Raw genomic sequence first — 27,556 nt, forward strand, 5'->3', positions numbered from 1 at the left:
AAATGTGATGACTTACAGCTGAACATGTCTCAGTCTAAGAGAATGAAAATAAACAGCTCTCAGCCTACTGTCCCTTTTTTTTTTTGGTGATACATTTGTTATCATTACAACCCGTTGGAAAATTATCCCCTTTCTTAGTTCAGAAGACTATAGAGTCCATGGTTGGATCACCAAAAATGATAAAATGATTACAATCAGGTGATCTCTTAGTAGAAACTTCACTAAGTCATCAATTGGAAAAATTTCTAAAAACGAAAACTTTTGCAGGACTACCAGTTGAAATTACCCCACATAATTCCCTGAATACATCGAAAGATGTTATTACCGAATGGGACTTTTTGACTGTTTCAGAGGAAGAACTACTACGTGAGCTAACGGAACAACAAGTGATACATGTTAGGAGGATAATGATGAAGAAAGACGGAATTCTCATTCCAACCCAATCAGTAATTCTCACCTATAACAATCCTTCTCTTCCCCATTCAGTTAAAGCAGGATATTTAAATTGCAAAATCCGACCATATATACCAAATCCAATAAGGTGTTACAACTGTCAGCGATACGGACACTCTCAGGCGACATGTCGCAGTGATCCCATCTGTCCACTCTGTGGATCAAAAGACCACAATCAAGCAAACTGCACATCCGCTACACCACTCTGTCCCAATTGTCACGAAAATCATCCTGCTTTTTCGAAGACATGCGAAATGTGGGTATTGGGAAAGCAAATTCAAAAATATAAAGTAGAAAATAAAGTGTCTTATCCGGAAGCAAGAAAACAGATACTTGCAACCAAACCTTCATGTTCCTATGCTTCAGCAGTGAAAACAGAAAACTATAGCCACTCAGGCGGAGGTAGCAATACCTCTAAATCAAATTATAGACTGGAGTAAAGTAATATTGATGACAAAAACAGTTTCACAAGAAACATCCAGTGCTAAAGAGCAGGATACTTCCATGCCTGGAAAGCAGAAATCAGAAGTAACATCTTCAAAAACAAAGTAAACAGCATCTAGTAAACTGTGTGAACAGAAACAAACAAACATAGACCAAATGGATACTGATGAACAGAGAGAGAGAGAGAGAGAGAGAGAGAGAGAGAACGAACGAGAGAGAACGTACTAGAACTACACCCTGCAGAAGATATTGATACGCCTCGTCCTAATTTTCCGAAGAAAGATAGACCCAAATATGATAAACGAAAAAACTCAAAAGTGCAGTCAGATTCAACAAATCGTCCCGAGACCTAAATAATGCAACATATTATTATACAATGGAACTGTCATGGTTTATGGGGAAAATTGGATGAAATAAAAGATATTATTTAGCAGTATAAACCGGCCTGCATTTGCCTTCAGGACACCCATCTAACACACCAATCTTCACCCACATTTCAAAATTATACACTTTTCCGGAGAGACAGGAATGATAACAGAACTGCCAAAGGAGGAGTGGCAATTTTGGTGAATACTCATATACCAGCTAAGCAAACAACATTAAGAACCAACTTAGAAGCAGTAGCAGTAAGAATAGCCATCGGAATTTCTATCACAATCTCGTCCATTTATCTTCCACCAAATATCCCTCTCTCCAGATCGGAATTAAACGATCTTACTATGCAGCTTCAACCTCCCTACTGCCTTATGGGAGATATGAATGCCCATCATCATTTGTGGGGATCTACTCAAACAGAATCGAAACTTTCATAGATGGTCAACAACTGAATTTACTGAATACCGGATCTCACACTTATATCAGTTTGGGTACAGGTATCACCTCTGCAATAGACTTAACAATATGTTCTCCATCAATTTATCCTAGTATAGAATGGTTCGTGTTGAACGTTCCTTACAACAGTGATCATTTTCCGATAGTATGTTCCATACAGACACAATCAACTCTTACAGAAGGAACCAGAACAGTATGGAATTTTAAAAAAGCTAATTGTAGTAAATATATGCAATTAATCAAACTGGATAAGCAATTAATAGAAACCCTGCCAATAGATGATGCTGTCTTATATATCAACGATCAACTGCTAGAAGCTTCCAAAGCTACAATACCTCAAATAAGTAAGGCAAGGCAGGCACGGTACAACTCTTGGTGGAATGCAGAATGTGCAACAGCAAAAAAAAAACAAAATTGTGCATGGAATAGATTCCGGCAATATCCAACTACCGCCAATTTAATTGGATATAAAAAAGCCAAAGCTGAAGCGAGGAGAATTCAGAAAAAAGCAAAGAAAAAGTCTTGGATTGTGTTCGCTTCCACACTTACTAGGAACTGGAATCCTGGTTTGGTGTGGAAAAAAATTCGGATTTTAAATGGAAGATATCCAATCACACAATCTCCAATCTTCCATTGGAAACGGCAGGACGTTTTTACAACAGACCAGATATCAGAAATTTTGGTTGACTCTTTCGCTTCCATATCAGCAGTTACAAGCTACAGCACTGACTTTCAAAGGCGCCTCCGTAGCCAGGTGGGAAGGAGCAGCAGTGCGTAGCACACGCTTCTTGATTAGACCGGGGTTCGAGCCCGTCACCACCAAATACGGAGGATGCGGAAAGGTCAAGGAATGACCACCGCATATCCCGGAGCAATATGGCCTTAGTTGCTAATGCTCCTAAAAACCAAACAAAAAAAAAAAAAACTGACTTTCAAAAATATAAAGAGCAAGCTGAACGGAATAAGTTGAATTTCTCTACCAAGATATCTCATTCCTATAATCTACCATTTCTAAAAGAGGAATTACTTACAACCATTACAAAATTGCCTAATAGTGCACCAGGTCCTGATGGCATTTATTATACTATGATAGAACACCTAAACTCTGATTGTCTGGGAATCCTGCTAGCTCTATATAATAGAATTTTTCTGAACAACCTATATCCATCCATATGGCGGCATGCAATTGTCCTTGCATTTCCCAAACCCGGAAAAGATCCTTCCTATACATATAATTATCGCCCGATTTCACTGACCAGCTGCTTAGGAAAAATCCTTGAACGAATGGTACATAATAGACTTACGTGGTTGCTGGAAAAAGAGAATGTTTTATCACCCCACCAATTTGGATTTAGAAAAAATAGATCAACACTTGACCTACAAGTCAAAGTGGAAACAAATATTAGAAACTCATTTATAAGAAAGCAGCATATGGTGATGGTAAATCTAGATCTTGAAAAAGCCTTTGACACAACATGGAGATTCGGAATTCTACGAGATCTATTTCAATTAGGATACAGAGGGCAACTTCCACAATTTATAGAAAAATTTCTTGCAGACAGAACATTTCAGGTACGATGTAAAGGCTGTTTATCTAAAATCTATATACAACAGGAAGGGGTTCCCCAGGGCTCAGTATTAAGTGCAACCCTGTTTGCACTGTGGGTGAACAATATCACAAAGAACAATATACCACCATCATTGGAAATATATATGTATGCAGATGATCTTTCCATTTCATTTCAGTCACAAAGCATGAACACAATTGAATGACAGCTGCAATTATCCATAAACAAAATAGAAGTATGGACTCAAAATAATGGATATAGAATATCTGAGAAAAAATCAGTTGTTATACACTTCTGTAAAATGCGTGGTCTTCATCCTGAACCGGTCTTATACTTAAATAAAATTGCTCTACCTGTTCAAAATTTCTCCTTTTTGGGCTTAACAATAGATAGAAAACTAAACTTTCATGAACATATACTAAGACTTCGAACTAGTTGCCTCTTAAAACTTAACATCTTGTGCACAGTATCTTCAATGGCCTGGGGAGCCAACAGGTCCACATTATTACTATTATATAAAACTTTGATTAGATCTCGTTTAGATTATGGATTTCCTATATGTGCTTCAGCAAGAAGGAGCATCTTACGTCGCCTAGATACCATTCACCATAATGCTCTCCGCATAGCTCGAGGAGCATTTAGAACTTCACCAATCTACATCCTGTATGCAGATGCTTCGGAACCCCCGCTGCATCTTCGATGAGATTACCTACTGTGCATGTATGCGGCAAAAATATACGGTCAACCATCACATCCAAATTGGTCCATTATTCACAATCCACCATGGACGAGTAATTATGATTGCAAGCCAAATGAAAATAAACCAGTAGGACTGTGCCTCAGACACTTAGCTCAAGTTTGGGAAATACATTTCCAGCACATTTCTGCAGTAGATATAAACTCAGGACCTCCTTGGATTCCGACTGTCTTTATCCATATCACATCTTACAAACAGGAATAAAAAAGAGATCTCTCCACTCGTTATACAGAAGCTACATGCACTGCACAGTTTTGAAAATAGAAACAGTCATCAGATTTACATGGATGGTTCAAAATTGAACAACTCAGTAGGTGCCGCAGTAGTTTTACCGGAATATATTATATCTGTCTCCTTGCCTCATGTTTGCCGTATTTTCACAGCAGAATTATATGCTATTAAACTAGCACTGGATGATATTACCCAGCATCAACTTCTATCTGCTCTAATCTATACTGACTCCCTTAGTACAGTAGCAGTTTTACAGAACAGCAAATATTCCTTGATTCAGCATATCAAAAAACAACTCGGAGTTTTGCATAAAGCAAGAAAACAAGTGTCTGTCTGTTGGATTCCCAGCCATGCTGGAATTCCAGGAAATAATCATGCAGACCAAGCTGCAAAAAATCCAGATCTTATACAAGATAACTTTCAGTTTGTACCATTTACAGATTATAGGGATGTATTTCATCCAAATATACTTCCATCTGGAAACAACTTTGGAGGGACCAATCGCGCAATAAACTTCGCAGAATAAAAAAAATCTGTGTTTGTGGTGATCTAGCTCATGTACAAATAGACAGGAGGAAGTTATATTAACAAGACTGCGCATTGGGCATACCTTCCTCACTCACAAGCTACTTGTAAGAGAAGATCCACTGCTCTGCTCTGTCTGTGAAATACAACTTACAGTAAGGCACATCCTGATCGATTGTCCATCCTATTCAGCCGTTCAAACCACATCCTTCCAATCATTAGCAAACTTGCAAGCTCCTCTAACCCTCTCTCATGTACTTGGTGACAAAGCAAACCTAAGTGAGCTCTTTATATATATTAAACATCTAGGAATAATAAATACACTCTGATATATCCATCCTAAATCATTAAAATGAACGTAATGACGCTGACAGACACACATTGGCCACAGTTGCCCTTGTGTCGTGAAACTTTCATACCAACAACAACGATATATTTTCTGTTAGTGAGGATGAAGTCGATTTTATTAGTTGTTAATCCATTTAGGCTCTCCCATGTCCACTTTCTGTTCACCCTTTTTTTGAGAAAAGTGTTCATTACTGACAATCCTTGAGATTCTGCAAATTCCACAAGTCAGTAGATTCCCATTGCCCACATGTCCAATTAGCACATTCTTTAGCCCAGGTTAGTTGTTTTTAGGCATGTTAGCTTATATGTATAAGTACCTGTTGTCGTCACCATGTCCACCTGTCTCTCTGTCCATGTAACAATTATACTCCTGGTGGACAGATTTCCGTGAAATTTTATATGTGGTTTTCATGGAAAGATTTGTCAAGTCATCCTTAATTTCATTAAAATTGAACAAACAGAAATCTGTCAATCATTATTTCTTTCTTCCATACAATTTGAAGGGAAAAAAGAAATTCATATATTAAATGTAGTTTTAATGCAGTATTGTTAGCTTTAGACAATCCATGCACACTGTGTGTTGTTTTGTAAGACTCATGAATGTGGTGTCACTTGTGAAGAGATGCATTAAATGTATAGAAAGAAAAGCCTTAAAAAAAAAAAAAAAAAAAAAAAAGCCTATACAGGACAGTGGTAAATATTACACAGTTGTAATTAACCTGAACAGCTAAGTTTCAAGAAACGTAAAACTATAGTTTTATTAATTGTTCTATAAAGTTATAATTTTAGTAATTAATTGATAAGAAGATAACTATATTTATTTTTCACTTCAGTTAATCGCAGAAAAATTTAAAAAAGAAATTCAATTAATTTTCCGAAAAAAAATAGAATGTGTCTGAATTTAAACACACTGTGTACGCCAACTGGACTAGCCAGGTGGGTAAAGTGCCTGCCTGGCAACCCAAAGGTCACGGGTTCAAATCCCGCCTCGGGCTTGAATTGAAGTGGTGAAACCCATGTTTAGTCTCTAGAGCAAAGTTTCCGGCACCCCCCTCCCCCCATACTTCTCCTTCAACCCATGCATGGTACTAAGTACTATAGGTTTTGATACCTTTCGTGTTTGGGGTTTTCATAAAAAAAAAAAAAAAAAAAAAAGAATCAGAATGGAATTCAAAAACTTTGGGAGGTACATTATGGCCACAGAAGCTGATGTGCCAACAACTAATGAAAAAAAAAAAAAAAAAACAGTGTATGTTACCTAACTTATAATGGTAGTATGTTATCAGGTGTTTAGACATTACTTAATAAGAAAAAGTTCAGTTGATGTCATATTTCCAGTGTGTGTTTCATTGGTCCCTGGAAAGCTTTTAAGATTAATCATAGCCCTCTACCCCCCCCCCCAAGCCACAGAAATTTATTCATATAAATGAAAGTATAATTTGTATTTACTGTGTTCTGTTGATCTTTGGGATACTTTCCAGTTCAGTTACAATTTCACAGTCCTTGTTTCGTCCTCCCTACAAAAATTGGCATAAATGAAGGTGACTTTTTGCATTAATCGACAAGAAGTCTAAGTTCAGTTCCGATTTCATACCATTCCCTCCCCACTTTCTCCTACAGAAAATATTACTATAAATTTGGATTGAGAGCTTTGATCTATTTCAAAATTTCATTGCTTACTTAGAATATTTTAGGAATCTTTGTAACAAATTTTCATGTCTGTGGATGAATTGAGACCAATCTAACTATCTGTTATTAATCCCATGAATTGCTTATATGTGGCCAAATAATAACATGTGGGCCATACATTCTGGATCAGTTCAAAACTTGGGGGAAGGAAAAAAAGGTTCATATAAACGTGTCTATTTCAGTTTTATAGAGCTGTGTGACTTTCATTGTAAGAGTACCATTTTGTGTCCTTGACTAATCTGGTTGCTCTTCTCTGCACCCATTCCAAGAGATCCTTTTTAAAATGAAATGTCCAGACCTGTATGCAGCCTAAAAAAGATGCAGCCTGAAAATTCCAATACTCAAACTCCAAAACAGGAGTGAAAACAAAACCTTGAAGCAGTTATGAAATTAAGTGCCTTAAAAAAAAAAAGAATAATATGTATATATAGTATATTTTAAAATAACTTAACTCCTTAACCAATGCCAAGTCCAACTTAAGCATCCAAAAATGCATAAATTCTCAAGATGGAGCAAATTAATGAAAGAATTAAAAAATAATTTTCTGTATAAAATAATACTGAGAAATATAACTTTATTAACCGTAAAGCTTATACAGTATCAGCTTTAAAAAAAATTACTAACTCTGTTTGCCCATTCCTTTTAATAATTTACTTTGACTACCCAACAATCAATTACTTTCTGGCTAAAAGCAGATTTCCTCACAATCTGTCCAGCAGCCATTCTTTTTCAATTTAAATTTTGTCCCCTTGTGAGTAAGATTGCCATCAACCCATTTGAAGCTTTAAACACATCAGTCAAGTCTTCTCACAGAAGAATAGTTTCCAGATGTTGTAATTTACAGAACCCAATTCATTATTGGTAAGGATACCCTATGCAGTCTTATCAATAATGACTTGGGTTCTGTAAATTGCAGCATTTAGGAAATTATGCTTCTGTGTCCCTGACCATTCTTGTCTTCCAAATGAGGTTTGAAAGCCTCATTTGGAAGCAACAAGAATGGTCAGGGACACAGAAGCATACTTTGTGGTGCTTAGGATGTATCTTTGAATACTGTAGATGCATATGCAGTGTTCAAGATACAGCCTAAGCACTACTTTATACAATTGGATAAATAATCTCTTTACCTGCTGGAAAAATTGCTGTATATTATTGACAGAACCATGAGCTATTCTAGCAGGCTGTAGGCCATACTCAGAGAACTTCAAGTCAGACTATGCGATTGCCCCTAGGGCTTTATAAGTCTCAGCTACTTTGAGTTTTGAATTACAAAAGTTATAATGGAATGGCTTCTATTGATGAAAACTTTATATGAAGTCCTGTTACTAAGATACTGATCTAGATCAGTTTCTTAGTAGCTTGCAGGACATATAATCTACCATAAATTGAGACCAATCTAACTATCTGTTATTAATCCCATGAATTGCTTATATGTGGCCAAATAATAACATGTGGGCCATACTTTCTGGATCAGTTCAAAACCTGGGGGAAGGAAAAAAAGGTTCATATAAACGTGTCTATTTCAGTTTTATAGAGCTGTGTGTGTTTGAATTTTAAAAGATGGCTGTGGTTTTCGGTGATAAAAATAAAAAACAAATGAAAATAAATATTTTCATTTGTTAATAATTACCTAGTAGGAATAAATATTTTATTTGGTATGTGTCTGATTAGTCTTATTTATTATTTTCAACCTTTCTATAATAGGACTTGTCTCTTTTGTATAGAATGGGCAAAATGATTAAAAACAGAATAAAATATTTCAAAGCAGTGATCTCTTAAATTGTTAGATTACTGTGAGTTGTCTTGATGTCACACTACAAATAGATAGCACTTCCCTAAAAGATATGTACAATGCTGTTTAATTGTAGCATTACTAGAAGTATTCTTAATGGTCTTTTCAGTTGAGTCTGTGGCTAGCCTGACCTCTGATGAAGGAAGAATGATCCACAAGAAAGTTTTATTTTGTTCTTCAACCCACAGAACATGCAAATTGGCCTGTGGACACTACAAATAAAGCCAACCGGGCTAGCCGAGTGGGTCAAGTACCTGCCCGGCAACCTAAAGGTCGCGGGTTCGATTCCCGCCTCGGGCTTGGATCAAAGCACTGCAAAAACCTTGGGAGGTGCAATATGGCCACAGAAGCCGATGCGCCAACAACTACCAAATCAAAAAAAAAAAAAAAATCACTACAAATAATATATAACAAACTGTATGGATTAGTGTACCATAAGATCTGGCAAGCCATGACCTGAGTAGCTGACATACAAAAAGTTCCCAATGACAAGAAACAGGCCTTTGAAAATACTTTTCTTTTTCCATTCACTTTGCCTGCAGTTGTATTAAAAAATAAATAAATTAATTAAAAAATGGGTGTAAGTGTCTGGTATAGAAATAATTCCTATTCTTAGAGAGGTTAAAAGAACTCAGCTCAAATTTGAGAACTTTGATTTGCAGACCTTTTAACATCTCTCAACTTGTTAAATTATTATGGGTTGTCAGGTTATTGCACTAATGGGGAAGTGCCTACTATTTATTCTACAGTATTGAGGGAACTGGTTAGTAAAAGCCTTATAATTTGAGAGTTCAGTGCCTTTGAAAAGTCTTGCATCTTTTTTGTTCACTTTGTAAGTTCTGCTTAAAAAATGGATTCAAGTCCTATTATAGAAATGAGTATCTACATGTTTTATGCACGTGATATTAGAAATGTAAGATAGTTTTGAAGATATTTTAAACTTCAATTTTTGAAATAGAAGAACTGTATTAATATGCTATTTTATTCTTTACAGGAATTTGTTGCCTTAGGACTTCCATCCATATATATAAAAAATTCATCAAACTGTGATATTGTAAAACTCATCAATGCAAGCTATGAACTGCTTCATCTTCATTTAAATGATGCTAGAGGTAGAGACGAACTAGAAACAAGGTAAATCAATATACTTTCAAAAGCTAGGTTCTGTTTATAATCTATGTAATATTTCCTTCCATGATTAAAATAAGACTTTTGTACCTTATTTTGGTTAATGAGAATATATTTTGAAGACTAAAAAATGCTCAAGGCATAATACATTATGGGTTGAAATTTACTATATAATATCGGTGTAAATACACCATAGTTTACCCATAAGTTTAACTACATACATAGTGTAACGGCATTGTTTATATTTTATTTCATTGTGGCTACCTTCACAACGAGATACCAGGTATTGCACTACTTCAAATACATAATGCTTCTCTAGTAGAGGAGACTACTGTTATTTATTCTACACTACATATACACTATGCTGTTACACTACATATGTAGTGTAACTTATGGGTAAACTATGGTGTATTTACACCGATACTATATAGTATGAGAATATATATAAAACAATTCCTTTTATCCATTTGTTACTTGTTAAAGTTATATTAATAAAAAACAAATCTGTGATTTTTTTTAAAATTAATTCCTTAAGTAGATGCTTTTTCCTCTGTTTTAAATCTGTCATCTTTGAATATAGTTGATCATTTTATACTTTTTTGAGGTTTAAGAAACATAAAGGTTCTCACTGTTCTAACGTAATTAAATTCAAAAATTTTTCTTCCAATCAGTGGAAGAACTCGCAACCTTTAATGGATGAGTGTTGAAATAAAGAAAAATAACACTTCAGGCAATGAGTACTGTTTCATTATTAATAACAATAAATAATGATATAGTACAAAAAAAAAAATAAAACCCTCCCATTTCATCCCTCCATTTGTTCCAAATGCATATCTAGCTCAGCCTTAAATTTATTTAGGCTATTAGCTTCCACAGCAAAAGATGGAAGCCTGTTCCACCAATCAACTACCCACTGGCTAAAGGCAAATTTCCGCACATCTATTCTACAACAATCTTTCCTAAATTTGAAACTGTGCCCCCTCAGGTTCTTAGTCTGAGCAAGACGAAGAATCCCATCAGCATTCAGCTTGCTCAACCCATTCAAGGCCTTATACACCTCAATCAGATCACATTGCAGGTGCCTACTCTCCAGGCGCTGCAATTTGCAGAACTTCAGCCTTTCTTGGTAAGAGCACCCCTTTGTTCCCCACACCAATCTTGTTGCCCTTCTTTGTAGCAACTCGTTCTAGCAACTCTACATCCTTCCTAAAATGACGCCTCCAGATCTGTACACATTACTGTAGGTGTGGCCTGACCATTGCCTTGTATAACGGGATTATCACCTCCATGTCCCTGCTAGCAAAATTCCTATATATCATTGACAAGACTCTATGACCTGCCCTGGCAGCCCGTCTGCACTGCTCAGTGAACTTCATATTTGGCTGCACAATTACCCCAGGTCTTTTACACTTTCCACTTCCCTGAGTGTAGTACCACCTGGTTGGTACGTTTCTCTTTGGTTATTGCTACCCATATGCAGTACTTTGCATTTGTTAAGATTAAACTCCAGTTGCCACTTCTCGGCCCATTTTCCCAACTTATCTGGATCCAGTTGGAGTAGCATACTGTCATTACTGTCGTTAACAACCCTGCCAACCTTTGTATCATCTGCAAACTTGGACATTAAACTTGATATACCTTCATCAATATCATTGATAAATAATCAAAACAACAATGGGCCCAACACCAAACCCTGGGTAACTCCACTAATAACATTTGTCCGTAAAGAACAGTGTCCATTGATAACCACTCTGTTTTCTGCCACTCAACCATCCCTTTATCCATTAGCATTAGTAGAGGCATATGATGCAAGAAAGCTGGAGGCCTCATTTTAAGAAGGATGTAGAGCTGTTAGAACGAGTACAGAAGAAGGTCAACAAGATTAGTGAATGGGCATCAGCCAAAAAAAAAAAAAAAACACACACTCCCATTTAACCCCTCGTTCGTTCCAAGTACCTGTCCAGCTCAGCCTTAAATTTATTTAGGCTCTCAACTTCCACAACAAAGAATGCAAGTCTGTTCCACCAACGAACCATCCGCTGGCTAAAGGCAAACTTCCGCACATCTATCCTACATCTGTCTTTCCTCAATTTGAATTTATGCCCTCTCAAATGAATATTCTGAGCAAGAGGAAAAATTCCATCAGCATTGAGCATGCTCAAACCATTCAAGGCTTTATAAACACCTCAATCAGATCACCTCACAGGTGCATAGTCTCCAGACTGTAATTTTCAAAATTTAAGCCTTTCTTCGTAAGAGCAACCCTTTGTTCCATTCACTAATCTTGTTGACCTTCTCTGTACTCGTTCCAACAGCTCTACATCCTTCTTAAAATGAGGCCTCCAGACCTGTATACAGTACTCAAGGTGTGGCCTGACCATTGCCTTATGTAAGGGGACAATCACCTCCTTATCCCTGCTAGAAAAATTCCTGTATATCATTGACAAGACACTATGAGCTACTCTTGCAGCCCATCTGCACTGCTCAGAAAACTTCATATCTGCTGCAGAATTACCCCCAGGTCCTTTTCATTCTTTACCACTGTCGGTGTAGTACAACAGAGTTGATACGTCATTCTGGGGTTGCTGCTTCCCATATATAATACTTTACATTTGTCAATGTTAAACTTCATTTGCCACCTCTCAGCCCATCTGCTCAAATTTTCTATATCCTGTTGCAGCAGCGTACTGTCATTAGTGTCCTTAACAACCCTGCCAACCTTCGTATCGTCTGCAAACTTGGACATTAAGCTTGATATACCATCATCAATATTATTTATTAATACAGAAAACAATAATGGACCCAACACTGAACCCTGAGGGACTCCACTAATAACATTAGTCCACGATGAGCAGTGTCCATTGATTACCGCTCTCTGTCTTCTCCCACTCAACCACCCCTTTATCCATAGCAGCAATTTGCCTCCAATGCCACACAGCAGTCTGTGCAGCAGTCTTCCATGTGCAACAGTATCAAAAGCCTTTCTAAGATCCAAATATATGATATCAAAGTTATTCCCTGCATCCAGTTCCTTTGTGACCACATCATAGTATCCAATCAAATTGGTCAGGCAAGACTTTCCCTTAACAAAACCATGCTGTGTCCGGGCTATAACTAAAGTCTTGTCTAGATCATCCTGCAGTGCTTCTTTAACCAGTGCCTCCATTAATTTTCCTGGAACAGAAGAATGTGAATTGGGGTCACATTTGCGCATCCCCAGTCCATGGGTACCTTCCCCGAGTCCAAAGAAGCTCTCATAATTATGGCTAAGGGTTTGCTTACTTCCTTTGCTGCCTCCTTTAATATAACTGAATAGATCCTGTCCATCCTGGGTGCCTTTTTTATGTTTATCTTCAACAATTTCTCCTCCACTTTCCTCTCAGTTATTACAAAATTATCCAGCTCACTGCCAGAGTTTAACTCACCTCTGGCATTCACCTCCCTGAATAACTCCTCATGGGTGAATGTAGATGCAAAATTACTCATTTAGTTTGTTAGCCACCTCAGCAGGATCATCAACAGTTGAACCTTCAATATCCAGTGGACCAATCTGATTCAACCCTTTCCTTCTAGAGTTTACATATATAAAGAACTCTTTGATGTTTTTCTTTGCATCCGTTGCCAAGGATTTCTCATAATCTGCCTTTGCCTGCCTAATCTCCTTTGTGACTTGGTTACAGACCAATTTATATGTATCATAGGCTTCCATGTCACCCATTAATTTATATGTATCCGATGCATTTTTCTTCTCTGCCACATGTCTCATTAATTCACCTGACATCCATTTAGGCCTAAACCTTGAACAATATTTCTTATTTGGTATGTAAAGCCTAGTAGCTTCCAAGATAAATTCTTTGAATGCTTCCTATTTTGAATTTGCTGTTGGTAACATCATCAGTTGGTCCCACCGTATAGAATTTAAATACTGTCTCAGACCACCATAGTCACCTTTACGAAAGCAACAACCTTTCCCTTTACCCCTGATGTTAGTTACCTCTTTGAATAAATCCTTCTTCAGCACACAGTGATCACTGCCACCTAGTGGTTCCTTTATCTGCAGATTCTTAATGCATGAAGAATCACAACTGATAATCAGATCAAGAGTATTACTCCCTCTAGTTGCCTCCTGAATATGCTGATATAGAAAACAATCATCCCTATTGTGGGTTGGTCACTCACACACTAGCGTTGCTAGTGTGTGAGTGACCAACCCACAAATTCCAGTCAATATCTGGGAAATTAAAATCCCCCATTATAAGACTCTCTGATTTACTGGCCCACTCTATTTCCCTGTACAGTTCCTTATTATACTCATCAGAGTCATTAGGTCTATAAAAAAAAAAGTAGAACTGCAGCCATTATCATAATCTGCCACGATAGTCCAGTGCAGGTTGGCAGATTGACCGTATTTAGCAGTCAGGGACTTGAACCCCGGTCTACTCAAAGAGCATGTACTACTGCACTCCCTCTCCTGATCTTACGGAGGCACACATTAGGCCTATAACACACTCCTCCTCTCAATTTTGATCTCCCGATGCTTATGTCACACCAAACTGACTCGACACTGCACTGTCCAGCAATGTCGACTGTTGTGTGTTCCTTAACGAATAGTATAACCCCTCCTCCCTTCCTATCTTGTCTATCCTTCCTGTACACATTGTACTCCCCAAATTCCAGTTCTGCATTCCTTATATCTGTGTGACACCACGTCTCTGATATCCCAACAATATCTGCCTTTGATGTTCTGAACAATACCTCAAATTCATCAAATTTATTTATCAAACTCCTAGCATTGGTATACATGCACCTGTTCCTATTCTTAGCTCCCCTAACACAACCCATGTGTTTACTTGTACCGCAATGACTCCCAACAGTCTCTGAAATACCCTGCATCTTGTTTTCCAGGCTGCTTCTCATTCCTATAGAAGCAGTGCAAGAATCACTTTCACCTCTGCCAGTGACTACTGTTAATCTATTAGTCCTTGTATCCCCAAAAGCTAGCAGTTTTCCGACTCACCTAACACTGCCTTGATAGCATCAGCAAATATTCTTGCACCCTTTCTATTTAAGTGTATCCCATCCCTGTAGAAGCAGTCTCTCCTGTTAACAAGTACAGACTAGGCTGAAAAAAATTCTATCCCTTGAGCCTTGCACAATCTTTCCAGTGCCGAATTGATCGACAAGGCTTTCATCATATACTCCCTGCTATCGTGTCTTGGCAGAATTGCAGACACTTTCTAATTCATCCCTAATTCATGGCTTTTTTTCAACAGTGTACTTGTTAAGTAATTCTGCCGGTCTCGTACTCTTAATATCATTAAGAGAATGGTGCCAACGTGTAAACAATATCACCCTTTGTGCCCTTAAAAGATGATATCTGCTCTACAACATCATCAACCTTTGCCCCTGGCAGACATACCCTGGTCCTGTTCAACCTATCCTTTTTACATAGCATGTTCCCCGTTTCGCTGACAATAGAGTCACCAACAACTACTAGTTCCTGTGGGACCAGTGCATTCTGCCTTGGGGGTTGCCACTGTGTTGCGTGATGATCAAGTGCAAGCTCTGGTGTTGATGTGGGCAGCTGATAGCTTGATGGGCCCCTCATTTTAGATCCTTCGAGGGTATCCACCTTGTCCAAGCTGAGTTGTACCCTCATTTCCTCACACTCCTTACATTCCGTGCACACAAAGACATCCCCCTTGCCCGATTGCTCCACAAACATCAAGCAAACAGTGCATTTTAAAAGGCTGTGATTCAGAGGGCAACTGCCCCCCCTCAGTTTCACCCTGAGCCACAGCACTCCATTTAGCTTGAGCCTTTTGCTTTGCTGCTCTGGTCTGAGTCATGATTCCGATTCAATTTCAGTACAAAATTATAACCCTAAACTTGTATCCCAACACAGTTGTAATGCTATATATCTATGTATATCTATATATATATATATTGGTCCTTGAGGTTGTCACAGACATTATCTCAGATATGCCAGACAAGCTGCACTTGCTACCTGGGAGTCTAAAACGCTGATGGAACTGATATTCGGCTGACACTCAAGTCAAGTGGACCCAATTTCAGCGAAGTCTGGACGGTCTGTGACAGCCAAATCCTCTGCTTGCACCTTCACGATGGTGGGACTGTTAATAATTCTGGGTATAACCTCCATGCACAAGTACATGGTGGGTGACCACCCAGGTGTTAACCAACGTAAGCAAGGTTCGAGGTGTGGTGCCCACACCACATCGAGGAGTGCCGTCCCTCTATGTTACCAGGCAGTACTAGGTGGTAGATGACTCATCAACCGGTGCAATACCACCACTTTGCTTATTGCAGCCTTGAAGTGGTGGAACCCATGTTTAGTCTCTAGAGCTAAGTTCCAGTCAACCCTTCCCAATCTCTTCCATCATACAGTATGATTGATGACTTTTCAGGTTATGATGAACACCATGGCAAGATCCAGTATTCCTTACATTTCGAGGGTACAGCTCTAAAACGGTGTTCGCAGGCCGGATCAGTTAGTGTATAATCTTGCTACTTCTACTCTGCCAGATAGTGACTGGAGGGAGTCCCACCCACTTTTTCTTATTATTGAATACATCATGAATTGTCAAACTAATAGAGCAAGCTTATCTGCAAAAAGATCTAAACCTCTCAAGCACTTCCTAATTCATTTCACAAATATACGTGGTCTCAATTCTAATCTTAACAATGTCCATTTCCACTTGCAGTCTGCCAAACTCCAGGTACTATTGTACAAATTGGAGCAGAATGGTATTAAGGGTAAGTTGCTACAATGGATAAAAGGATGGTTGAGTGGGAGAAGACAGAGGGTGGTAATTAATGGGTGCTGCTTTTCGTGGACTAATGTTATTAGTGGAGTCCCACAGAGTTCGATATTGGGTCCTCTGTTGTTTTGTATATTTATCAATGATATTGATGAAGGTATATCAGGCTTAGTGTCAAAGCTTGCAGATGATACAAAGGTTGGCAGGGTAATGACAGTAATGGCAGTGTGCTACTGCAACAGGATCTAGAAAATTTGGGCAGATGGGCAGAAATAAAAAACCAATGTGCCTGAAATATAATGCACTGCATACATCGCCTAACTTGTTTAACTACTAAGGGAATTGTCACTCAGCATACAGTACAGGCATACCTCGAATAACGAATAGGATGCGTTCCACGAAATTACTTCGTTAAGCGAAACTTCGTTTTCAGAGGTAAAAATACTATGGCCAGAATAGGGATACGTTCCTACCTAAAGAAAATGAAAGGCTTTTTTTCCGAACAAAGAAAAGTTTTATTAAATAAACAGTCAACTTACATACAAAGTGAAATCACATTTTAAAATAGGAGTCTAAAGTTGATTGCTTATGCTTTTTTTCTCTTTCATTTAACAATTGCCTATACGGAGTTATTGCATTTAACACTGATCGCTTAACAATAAAACTTCTTCCTAAATCAGGATCATTTTCACTAAAAAAATTTAAAACGTTTTCAATGTCATTTAAGCACCTTTTTAAATCTTTGGTTGTTAACACTTTTTGGGCAGGAACTTCTTTAACTTCGTCTTCATTGCTAACAAGGTTTTCTAAATCTTCCACTGAAAAACCATCATCTTCTGCATTCAATAAATTTCTAACATCCTCTTCATCGACATTTTCGAAACCTATTGATTGAGCCATCTGGATAACTTCATTTCTAATTTCTTGGATGTTATTTTCTTCTAGTACAACTTCTGGCCATATTTTGCGCCAAACTCCATTTAAGCATTTCTTAGTGACTTCTTTCCAAGAACTATCAATGTTTTCAATTGCGTTTTTAATGGTGTAGTTTTTCCAAAAAGTTTTAACTGTCATTTCCTCTTTATCCTCTAGTTCAGTTAAATTGCTTAATGTTCGACGCAGATAATAAGCTTTAAATGATGCTATTACTTCCTGATCCAATGGTTGAATCAGGGAAGTTGTGTTTGCTGGAAGAAACAGAACTTTTACAGGAATGCGTGTCCAACGTGTTAAGATCAGTAGGATGTCCCGGAGCATTGTCTAACAACAAAAGAGCTTTTTCTTCAAAGTTGTTTTTTTGACAATACCGTTTTACTTCAGGACAAAAGTGGTTAACAAACCAATCAGTAAATAACTCCTTGGTAACCCACGCTTTTCTATTTGCTTTCCATATTACAGGTAAATTCATTTTTATGTTACCTTTTAACGCCCTCGGATTTTCTGAATGGTAAACTAATAACAATTTTAATTTATAATCGCCAGAGGCATTTGATCCAAAGAGTAACATTAAACGGTCTTTAGCTGCTTTGAACCCAGCAGCTGATTTTTCTTCAATAGAAATGAAGCTTTTTGTTGGTAGCCATTTCCAGAACAAACCGCTTTCGTCAACACTGAACACCAAATTTGGTGGAAAATTTTCACGTTCAATTATTTCCTTTAGTTTTGCTGGAAACTTATTTGCAGCTTTTCCTGTTAATTTTACACTATGAATCCTGGCCCGTTTTTTAAATTTCTCGAACCAACCATGAGAAGCCCCAAAGGTTTCCGTAATTTCTTCAGTTTGTTTAGATTTCAGGTGATTAAACTGGAATATATTTTTTTTTTATGTTAAATGGGGCTTGAAATTGCGGACTTTGTTATATCGAAGCTTCGTTATCAGAGGTAACGTTAACCGAGGTATGTCTGTATATTAGTAATATTTTTACAAAAACTCCTAACACTATTGTTTGCCTTCCAGCTTCCTTTTTGCAATTTTGGAAGTAAAAAAAAAAAAAAAAAAAAAAAGTGCAGCCATTATCAACCCACTGCAGGATGGAAGCCTCCTCAACAATTCATGCTGAGGGAAATGGACCATAATCTGCCACGCCGGTCCAGTGCGGGTTGGCAGATCGACCGTATTCAGCAGTCAGGGGCTTGAACCACGGTCTACTCAAAGAGCGTATGCTACTGCACTCCCACTCCTGACCACTCGACTACGGAGGCCTCTTTTTTGGAAGTAGAGTTGCATCAAATTCTCTTAAAAGTCACATGTGAATTAACCAATGCATCTTGGGCTTTCAGCTTTTCTTCTTTAAATACCTATCTAGTTGTTATTCAGACTTACACATGAATATGACATTCAAACATAGGAGAGACAAGAAACTGGACACACAAAATCTCAGAAGGCCGAGTCTCATGAAATTGGCCTTTTAGCAGATTGTTGAAGAAAATAATAAATTACTTGTCAAGGTAGCTGAGGCAGAAAATTTGTTACAGTTCAGAGTCAGAATTGATGGTTACTTCTTGGTGATGGAAAAATTACAAGTGATAAAGGTTTTATTTTGGCAGATATAGAAAAAGTCCACTTGCATAACTTAATATTCTAGTACTAATTGAGGGTTTAGTGTCAGACAGTGTTAACCACAAAATCATTTTGTAGTAAACATTTTTGTAATTAACCACAAAAAAGTCATTTGACATTTTTTTTTAGTTTACTGGAAACGTGCTTATAGCCCAAGCTAACGTGTAGACTAGAGAAATACATTTCTGTGACATGATATGCATTGTTATTTGTATAAAGTTGTCTCAAAACAAAAATGTAATTTTGTAGTTAATGTTGAATCATTTTTTTCCAAAATTCATTGTAATGATTTTCTGATGTAATGAGTTTTAAAGGTAGATATAATGTCTTGATCTAATGGCTGAATTAAAGCAGTTGCATTAGGTGGTAGGAACATTACTTCAACATTTTGGATGGCCTCATGTGTTTTCCAATAGTAATAAAACTTTGAAATCTAGATTTTTCTGCTTTAAATATTTTCAATGGCTGGCACAAAACAATTTATAAACCATTCTTTAAATAAATCGGCAGTTACCAAATTATGCCTAATTTCTTTAGGCATAATTTAGTGCTGGAATTTAATTCACAACAAAGAAATTATTTCAGTATGTTCTTATAAGAACAAAGTTTAGTAATAAGTGCCCAGAAAAATTTATAAACAATCAAATAAAAATTAAAATAACCTTAGAAAAACGTTAAAAGTCACGAACTGCATGCTTTGAAGACAGGTTTTTATGGTCTCAAATCGCAAGTTCAATAGCACAGAACCTAACATGGGGACTTCCAATAATTTTTTTTTTTTTTTTGCATAATGACTAGCGAGTCAACAGCGGGGATTCACAAAGAATGGAAATGTTGCAAAATTACATCCAACATAATAGCAGGGTGTTCTTCGCACAAAAGCTCAAAAATACCGTGTTACGTGAAGTTTGCCTCAATTCTCTGTGTTAGATCAAAACCATGCTATATAAGTACTGTGTTGTGCGAAGATTACCGCAATTTATCAATCGTATTTGAGTAAAACAGTGTTATATGGGGGTTGCCTATATGTGGAAATTGCAAAAAGAAAAATCTATAAATCTTGATTGGATTCATTACATGTGGATGAAGTGGAGGAAAATGCCCCTCTATACAAGTTTATTATTAATGGCTATATGAAACATTGTAATGTTACTCCACGTTACTGGGCATTAATTGTTTAATGCAAAGTAATATTTAGGGATCGTTTATGCCTGCTATGCCCAGCAGAGTTATTAAATCTTGTTCTGTTTTTTTTATATACATCCAGCTATAATCAAATGTAATACAGCTGGATGTACTACCCTCCAAAAAAAAAAAAAAAAAAGTATCCAGACATATCATTCTCACACTGACATCTCTGCAACCCACTTCAATAGCATGTTGGTCTCCCTTTACAACACACCTCCACCCTCCTTGGTGTCCACCAATAAATGATAGACTGCAGCAGTTAGTCTTCCATTCCTTCTGTAGAACTATAGCCATTTGTGCTATTAATGTGGGATATGCTGGTTTGTCCTAATCCAATATTTCACTTAATCCCAAAGGGTTAAAGACCCATGGGATTAAGTGATTAAGGACTCTGCACAGGTTGTTTCAACTTTTGTATATTCATGTCCATAAACCATCCTCCAACAGCACCGGTGGTAGGGCATGGGACATTATCCTGTTGAAACAAATGTGAATCTGTACCAAATAACTGCTGCATTGTAAGGAGCATGGAATTGTCCAAAATGTTAGAGTAGGTACTACCGTTCATGGTTCTCTGCACAACTTTCTTTGGTTGTGTGAACCGTGAGAAACGGATCTACGCCATAACTCTATCTCCTCTGAACTTCATTTGTTGGCACAGTGCACTCCAGCAGCTTATGTTTTCCAGGCATCACCCACACCCATCCATCTAATCAGAATAAGGTGTGATGAGGTTTCACTCCACAGAGTCAATTTACTGCTCTGTGAACGAATTATGACATTTGTTACACCATGCAAGGCCGCTGCTTATGGTTGGTGATGATTGATTTTTACACCACCGCTTCAGGCCTAAATCCCTGTTTGGCATCTTAAACTTCTGGCACTACCCTCTGATTCACATGACGTAGACTTGCGAGGTCTTCCTGTGCATTATTTGATGGTGGTGTACTGTCATGCTTCTGTTTGATAACATCACCCTCATTTGTGACATCTAACAATAGCATCCCTTCAAGATCAGTCAGTGCAGCTCTACATTGCATGTCACAAACAACTTTGTTTCATCAACCCTCCCTACATACCAGTCTGAGTCACTCATTTATCCAGAAGCGAAATGGACTACGAAAATGAGTGGATACTTTTTGGAGGGTAGCGTATAACAGTAGCCCTTCACACAAAGTTTAGCAATATGCTTTTTTTTTCTCTCATATTGCACTAAATGTTTTGAAGTTCTTTATATAATTTTTTTTTTTTTTCTTTCTTCATTTTTTTTTTAAAGAAACATTCGTCTTTCATCTGACTATAATCAGTTGCATACGTTTAATTCACGACTGAAAGATGGCTTGGATCAGGCCGAAAGGAAAGCAACTGCCTTACTCGAGAAAGAGAGAGAATTGTTAGGAAAGATTAAGACCCTTCAATCCCAAGTGAAATCTGAAAAAGATGAGGTAAATTGCTTTTTGAAGCTATATTGATATAATTAATGGATATTTTTGAGAAAAGAGAGAGCACTCATTTTCAGATGCAATTTTATTGCTATTTTTAAATCTAGTTTTAGATTTTTATATAAAATAAAAGTTTTGCATTTTCACATGATATTTCCCCCTCTGTCCCATTCCCCCTTCATGTGATGAGACAAATGAAAATATTTGGACTATTTTTTTTTTTTTTTTTTTTTGAGATCACTCTTCAGAGGCTGTATATGGAAAGTCAGATGATGAATGTTTCTAGAAGTGTTCCAAGGAAGAGAACACTTCAAAGGATTTCTGAAAGAGCTATAAGAATTGTATAGTTTTCAACGGGAATTTAATATCTGCTAGAGTTCATGTGCTGCGTGGCTTCAGGCTGAAGTACTCAGAGAGTGATTTATAGGCACATGTATGATTAAAGCAAAAGTGGATGTTTGGAAACAAGATATTGTATAAAGTTTCTCCAAACAGCTTCAAGTTCACTGGGAACCAACCACCTTCTGTAAAGATGCCAAATGACTGAACCAAAGTTGATAAAACGGAGGAAGGTTGCCATATAGAGAAGGTCTGCATGTCTATGATCAGTGAATCTGAAAGTAATTGTTTTATGAATCCAACCTTTTTGAAAGCTTTGTTAATTATGAGCTGGATAAATTTACCAAAGCAACCACTTATGAAAGTGATAACACAAGTCATTAATTTGATTGGTGTTTGGTTGTGGAAGGGAGTCTGTATCATACTAATGGTCTGTTTTAGGTTGAATTGTTGGATTATTATTATTACTAGCCATATAGTGCAAGGAAGCCTCAGGCTTATGCTGGAGCAGCTAAAAAAAATTTCCGAGTTACCCTGTGTGAGAGAGAGAGAGAAACAGAAGGGAATCACCAAGAAAGAGAAGAATGATGATATCCAGCTCAGGACCCTGGGTGTGATGGACTGGCACTTGGAAGGAAGATTGAACATTGTGTTAGTGGTTGCCTGCTAGCTCAGTTTGTTGAGCATATGCTAAATTATGTATTGATCTGAGGGATCACGTATGATAGTGTTTGATCAAAAAGTGCAGCAGTGATCTTATAATTCTTGAATGCAAAGTAGTAGCTAAAAGATTGAGTGTACAAGCTAAAAGATTGAGTTTACAACATCTTTTGAGCATGCACAATGTCACCACACAGATGCCTAGTTTCCTTTTTAAAGGTTTTTTTAAAAAAAAACTTTTTTTAAGTCCCCAGAAGAAGGAAACATTTTGTTCTGAAATGTTTGTATTATTAGTAATAGTATTGGCAATAAGATGCAAAAAAGCAAATCTTTAAAAACACTAAAAAAAAAAAAAAAAAAAAAAACAATTTTTTCCTCTGATTCACATGAAGTAGACTTGTGAGGTCTTCCTGTGCATTATTTGATGGTGGTGTACTGTCCTTTCTACTAATTTGTCCAAACCTACCTTAAATTTACTCAATAACCACTTCCACAGCAATAGGTGGAAGATTATTCCAACAATTGGCTACCTTCTAGCTAAATGCAAATTTCCACATCTCAACCATTCTTTTCCAATTTAAATTTGATCCCCCTTGCATATTTCAACTGAGAAAGGCTAAAGCTGCATCAGCATATAGTTTACTTAACTCTTTTAAAGCTTTATATACTTCAGTGATGTCACTACACTAATGCCTAGTTTCCTGAGACTGTAGTTTACTGAACTCCAATGTTCACTGCATTAATATCATCTACATTGGTATAATTAATAAATACTAGTTGTACCCGGCGTAACATATGCCATCTTTCTGATTATAGCATAAATAGTTTAATTGAGATCCTTCGGTCTTCACCATTAAGTGGTGATATAATTCTGCAGCAGACACCCGTGGGATATATGCATATGTCTTTGTTTGCAGGTGGTTCCCTGTCTTCTCCAACAAATATTGCAACAAATTCCATTTTGGATGTAGGTGAATTATATTGTCTCTTATCTAAGTCCAGGTCTTCTATAAATGGCATACACGCATTGTTGGATTGGCCTGAGTTATTTGATGCATTTGTTTATGACTCAGCAAATGGGTTAACTTGTCGCAACATTTCATCCAATTGTTGCATTACTTCGGCCATACACCCTTGGTTTGATTGTTTTTCAAGCCATTTTGTTGTTGCTTCAGCAGAATCGAAAATATAAAGTTGTCCATATCCTGACTTATTTGCTATTCAATGCGTTTTACTCATGTCCCCAATATCTTGTATTGCAATACTCAGTTGTAACACATATTTCCTATATAATGTGGCGCATTATAGCCTTAGTTGCTAATGTGCCAATAAAACCCAACAACCAACCAATCCTATGTCATGCTCTTCCACATTAATTACAGCTTGTTGATTATTCACATCCGGTACTTTTATTTGATTAGTCCTATGGTGTTTTGCCCGTCTTCTCATTTCCAATCTTGCTTCTCTTTCTTCAATGTTTTCTGTCCGTCTTCATAGTCTTGTTTTGGTCTCTTAGTCTATTTAATCTCTCCTCTAATGTTTCATTATCATTTATTCTACATTTTCTCCAAGTTTTTACACACTGTTCAGCCATTTTTACACTTCTTAAAACTTAGAACAGTTTATTAAAATTGAAGACAGATAAAATAAACATACATCGGTAGCTTTCAGGCATAGGTTGCCTTTCTTCAGTCGAAAAACATTAGTATAAAAATTAATAATGCCCAGTATGGTGGTCATGCGAGGTGAACTGGCCCCGGGTGCCAAGCGTTCCGTGGCCAAGCGATTCTAGTGTGTTTTCTAAAGCGTTCTTCTACAGAGAACATTTAAACCTACAGTTTCTATTTTTAGTTTCAAACACCGTTTTCTTGATTTCTATAGCATAGTAGCTCTCTCGCACTACAAGAAGTAGGCAGAAGCCCAGAAAGGAAAACCACCTTTCTATTTTTTTCTAACTTACTAACTCAGCCGTTTGATCACCTCGTGGCACTGCTGAGTTAGTAAGGTTACTAACTCAGCCGTTTGGTCACCTCGTGGCACTGCTCCTGCCTCCCCGTGGCGGGGCCGATAACCTGGGTGGTAAAGATAAACCCCCAGGGCCAAAAGGAGCTATCATGGATTCAAACAATTTTCCACCCTTAGAGCCTTCAAGCTCAAGACAAGAATCCTGTCATGAAAATACTAATCAACCAAAAAGGCTTCGAACTGAAGCACAGCATCCAGACATCCCTAATTTTCTGGTGATACACTCTCTGCCCATGCAGCCCGTGGGCAAGTTATCACCATTTATGATTCAAAGACATCTAGAATCTATTGCAGGATCACCAAAAATGGTGAAGCGACTACAATCAATCAGGAGATCTCCTGGTTGAAACAGCCATATCCAAACATTGAGTGGCTATTAAAGACAACTACATTTGGTGGATTTCCAGTGTCTGTTACTCCTCACAATACCTTAAATTCATCTAAAGGAGTCATTACAGAATGGGACTTAATTACAGTGTCTGAGGAGGAATTAGTCCAAGAACTTAGCCATCAAAAGGTAATCGCTGCTAAAAGAATTATGACAAAAAAAGATGGAAATCTCATTCCAACTCGTTCCATCATTTTAACTTTTAGTATTCCTGATTTGCCATCTTCAGTAAAAGCTGGATATTTAAACTGCCGAATTCGTCCATACATCCCAAATCCTCTTCGCTGTTTTAAATGCCAGAAATATGGCCATGCACAGCAGGCATGAGAGGTGACGCCATCTGTCCTATTTGTGGAGCAAAAGATCATACATAGGCAGATTGTCCAGCCGCAATTTCCATTTGCCCCAACTACAAAACAACAACAAAACAAAACAACAAAAACCCAACTGCAAAGGCAATCACCCTGCCTTTTCTAAATCATGTGAGATGTGGAAAACAGGTAGGAAAATCCAAAAATACAAAGTAGAATTAATTGTATTAATCCCTAGCTAATTGGGTTAAAGCAACTTTATCAACCACTGGAAAAGAAAATTCTAAAACTAAAACCAGTAATGCCACCAACACCCCAATTAATATCCCAACTGATACTGTGACAGTCTCAAATGACGCAGAAAGATTGAAACCTAATAAAGACTGTATGGAAACCGATCCACCAACCAACACTATGGAAGTGGATATACACCAAAATTATGAAGACCCTATCCTAGAACTCCATGCCAGTGACACTATGGATACTGGATGCCCCTTATTCCCAAAAAAAGACCAAAAAAAAAAATGCCCTGCATACAAAAAACAGTCAGATAAATCATCTTCAGCCAAACCAAAATAATGCCTAACATCATACAGTGGAATTGTAGAGGACTAAGCAACCATTCTGATGACTTAAGTGATTTAATCTCTCAGTTTAATCCCATAGGTATATGCCTACAGGAAACATTCTTGTCACCCAAAATTTTGCCGAAATTCTCACATTTTATGATATACAGACAAGACAAGACAGAAGCCCAGAGTCTCCTGCCCGTGGAGGAGTAGCCATTCTTGTAAATACTAACATACCATCCAGACCGATCCAATTAAGAACCACCCTAGAAGCTGTGGCAGCTCGGATTGCAGTTGGTATTTCAGTTACCATTGTTTCGATTTATATTCCACCATCTCTATCACTTGCCCTATCAGAACTTGACAACCTCATTGCACAACTTCCAACTCCAATTTGTCTTTTCGGTGACTTTAATGACACCATCCATTGTGGGGATCAGCTACAATGGACAGAAGAGGCAAGTTGATTGAGGAATTTATAAATAATAATGACCTAAATTTATTAAACTCTGGATCTCCTACCTATATCCACCTACCTACAGGATCTACTTCTCAAATTGACTTATCAGTCAATTTGAGAAGTAGATCCTGTCTTTAAATCTTGAGATCCTGTCTTTGATCTTGAGAAGTAGATTCCATCCTTCCAATCATGACATGGTCTGTATTAACTGATCCTTTTAACAATGATCACTTTCCGATCATTTGCTCCTTACAAACAGGAGTAACTCCAAATCCTGATCAACGATCCTGTTGGAAGTTTAAAAAGGCGAACTGTGATGGCTATTCTGCTCAAATACTTCTAGACAGACTTTACGTTAAAAAAAGAACCTATTGATGATGTAAATACTTACATCACCAATCAGATTCTGACTGCAGCAAATACCTACATTGCAAAATCCGGGACATATCACAGTCACCGAAATCACTGGTGGAATGCAGATTGCTTCACTGCCAAACAGGGAAAAAACTGAGCTTGGAATAATTTCCGTAAGAATCCCACCACTAATAACCTCATTGTTTATAAAAGGCTTAAAGCAAAAGCAAGGCAAATTAGACAGAAAGCAAAACGAGACTCGTGGATCGCTTTTGCCTCAACAATCACAAGACACCGACACATGCCTCATCTGGAAAAGAATACAGGCACTAAATGGGAAATTCACTCGTATGCCCTCTCCAATACTTCATTGGAAAGGAAAAGACCTATCTACAGCTGAAGAAGTTGCTAATGCACTTGCTGAATCATTTACTACAATATCTGCTTCTGCCTCGTATGGGTCCACATTTCAGAACATCATAGCTAGTGCAGAACGATATAAAATCAACTTTTTCACGCACCACTGTTTCCCCTACAACCAACCCTTTACATTCATAGAACTTCAAGAATCGTTAAATAGATCTTCAAACAGTGCTGCAGGTCCAGATGGAGTTCATTATGTTATGCTGAAGCATTTAATTCAAGAAGATTTGAGTACCATGTTAATCTTTTATAATCAGATATTCTCCGAAAATGCCTATCCTCCTTCCTG

General features: G+C 37.5%; 1 protein-coding gene across 1 annotated transcript in view; it reads left to right on the plus strand.

The window, feature by feature from the left end:
* Positions 1–9,488: 9,488 nt before the first annotated feature.
* Positions 9,489–27,556, plus strand: part of LOC150080802 (afadin- and alpha-actinin-binding protein-like) — a 104,337-nt gene continuing 86,269 nt past the window's right edge. Inside the window, exons 1-3 of the mRNA XM_090380824.1 lie at positions 9,489–9,551; positions 9,633–9,772; positions 21,573–21,741. Of these exons, the coding sequence (XP_090236950.1) occupies positions 9,489–9,551; positions 9,633–9,772; positions 21,573–21,741 (372 nt within the window). The remainder of the gene's footprint in view (positions 9,552–9,632; positions 9,773–21,572; positions 21,742–27,556) is intronic.

The sequence above is a fragment of the Mastigoproctus giganteus genome, chromosome 9 (genome assembly GCF_048544385.1).
Source record: "Mastigoproctus giganteus isolate SK-2022 chromosome 9, ASM4854438v1, whole genome shotgun sequence".
Taxonomy (NCBI): domain Eukaryota; kingdom Metazoa; phylum Arthropoda; class Arachnida; order Uropygi; family Thelyphonidae; genus Mastigoproctus; species Mastigoproctus giganteus.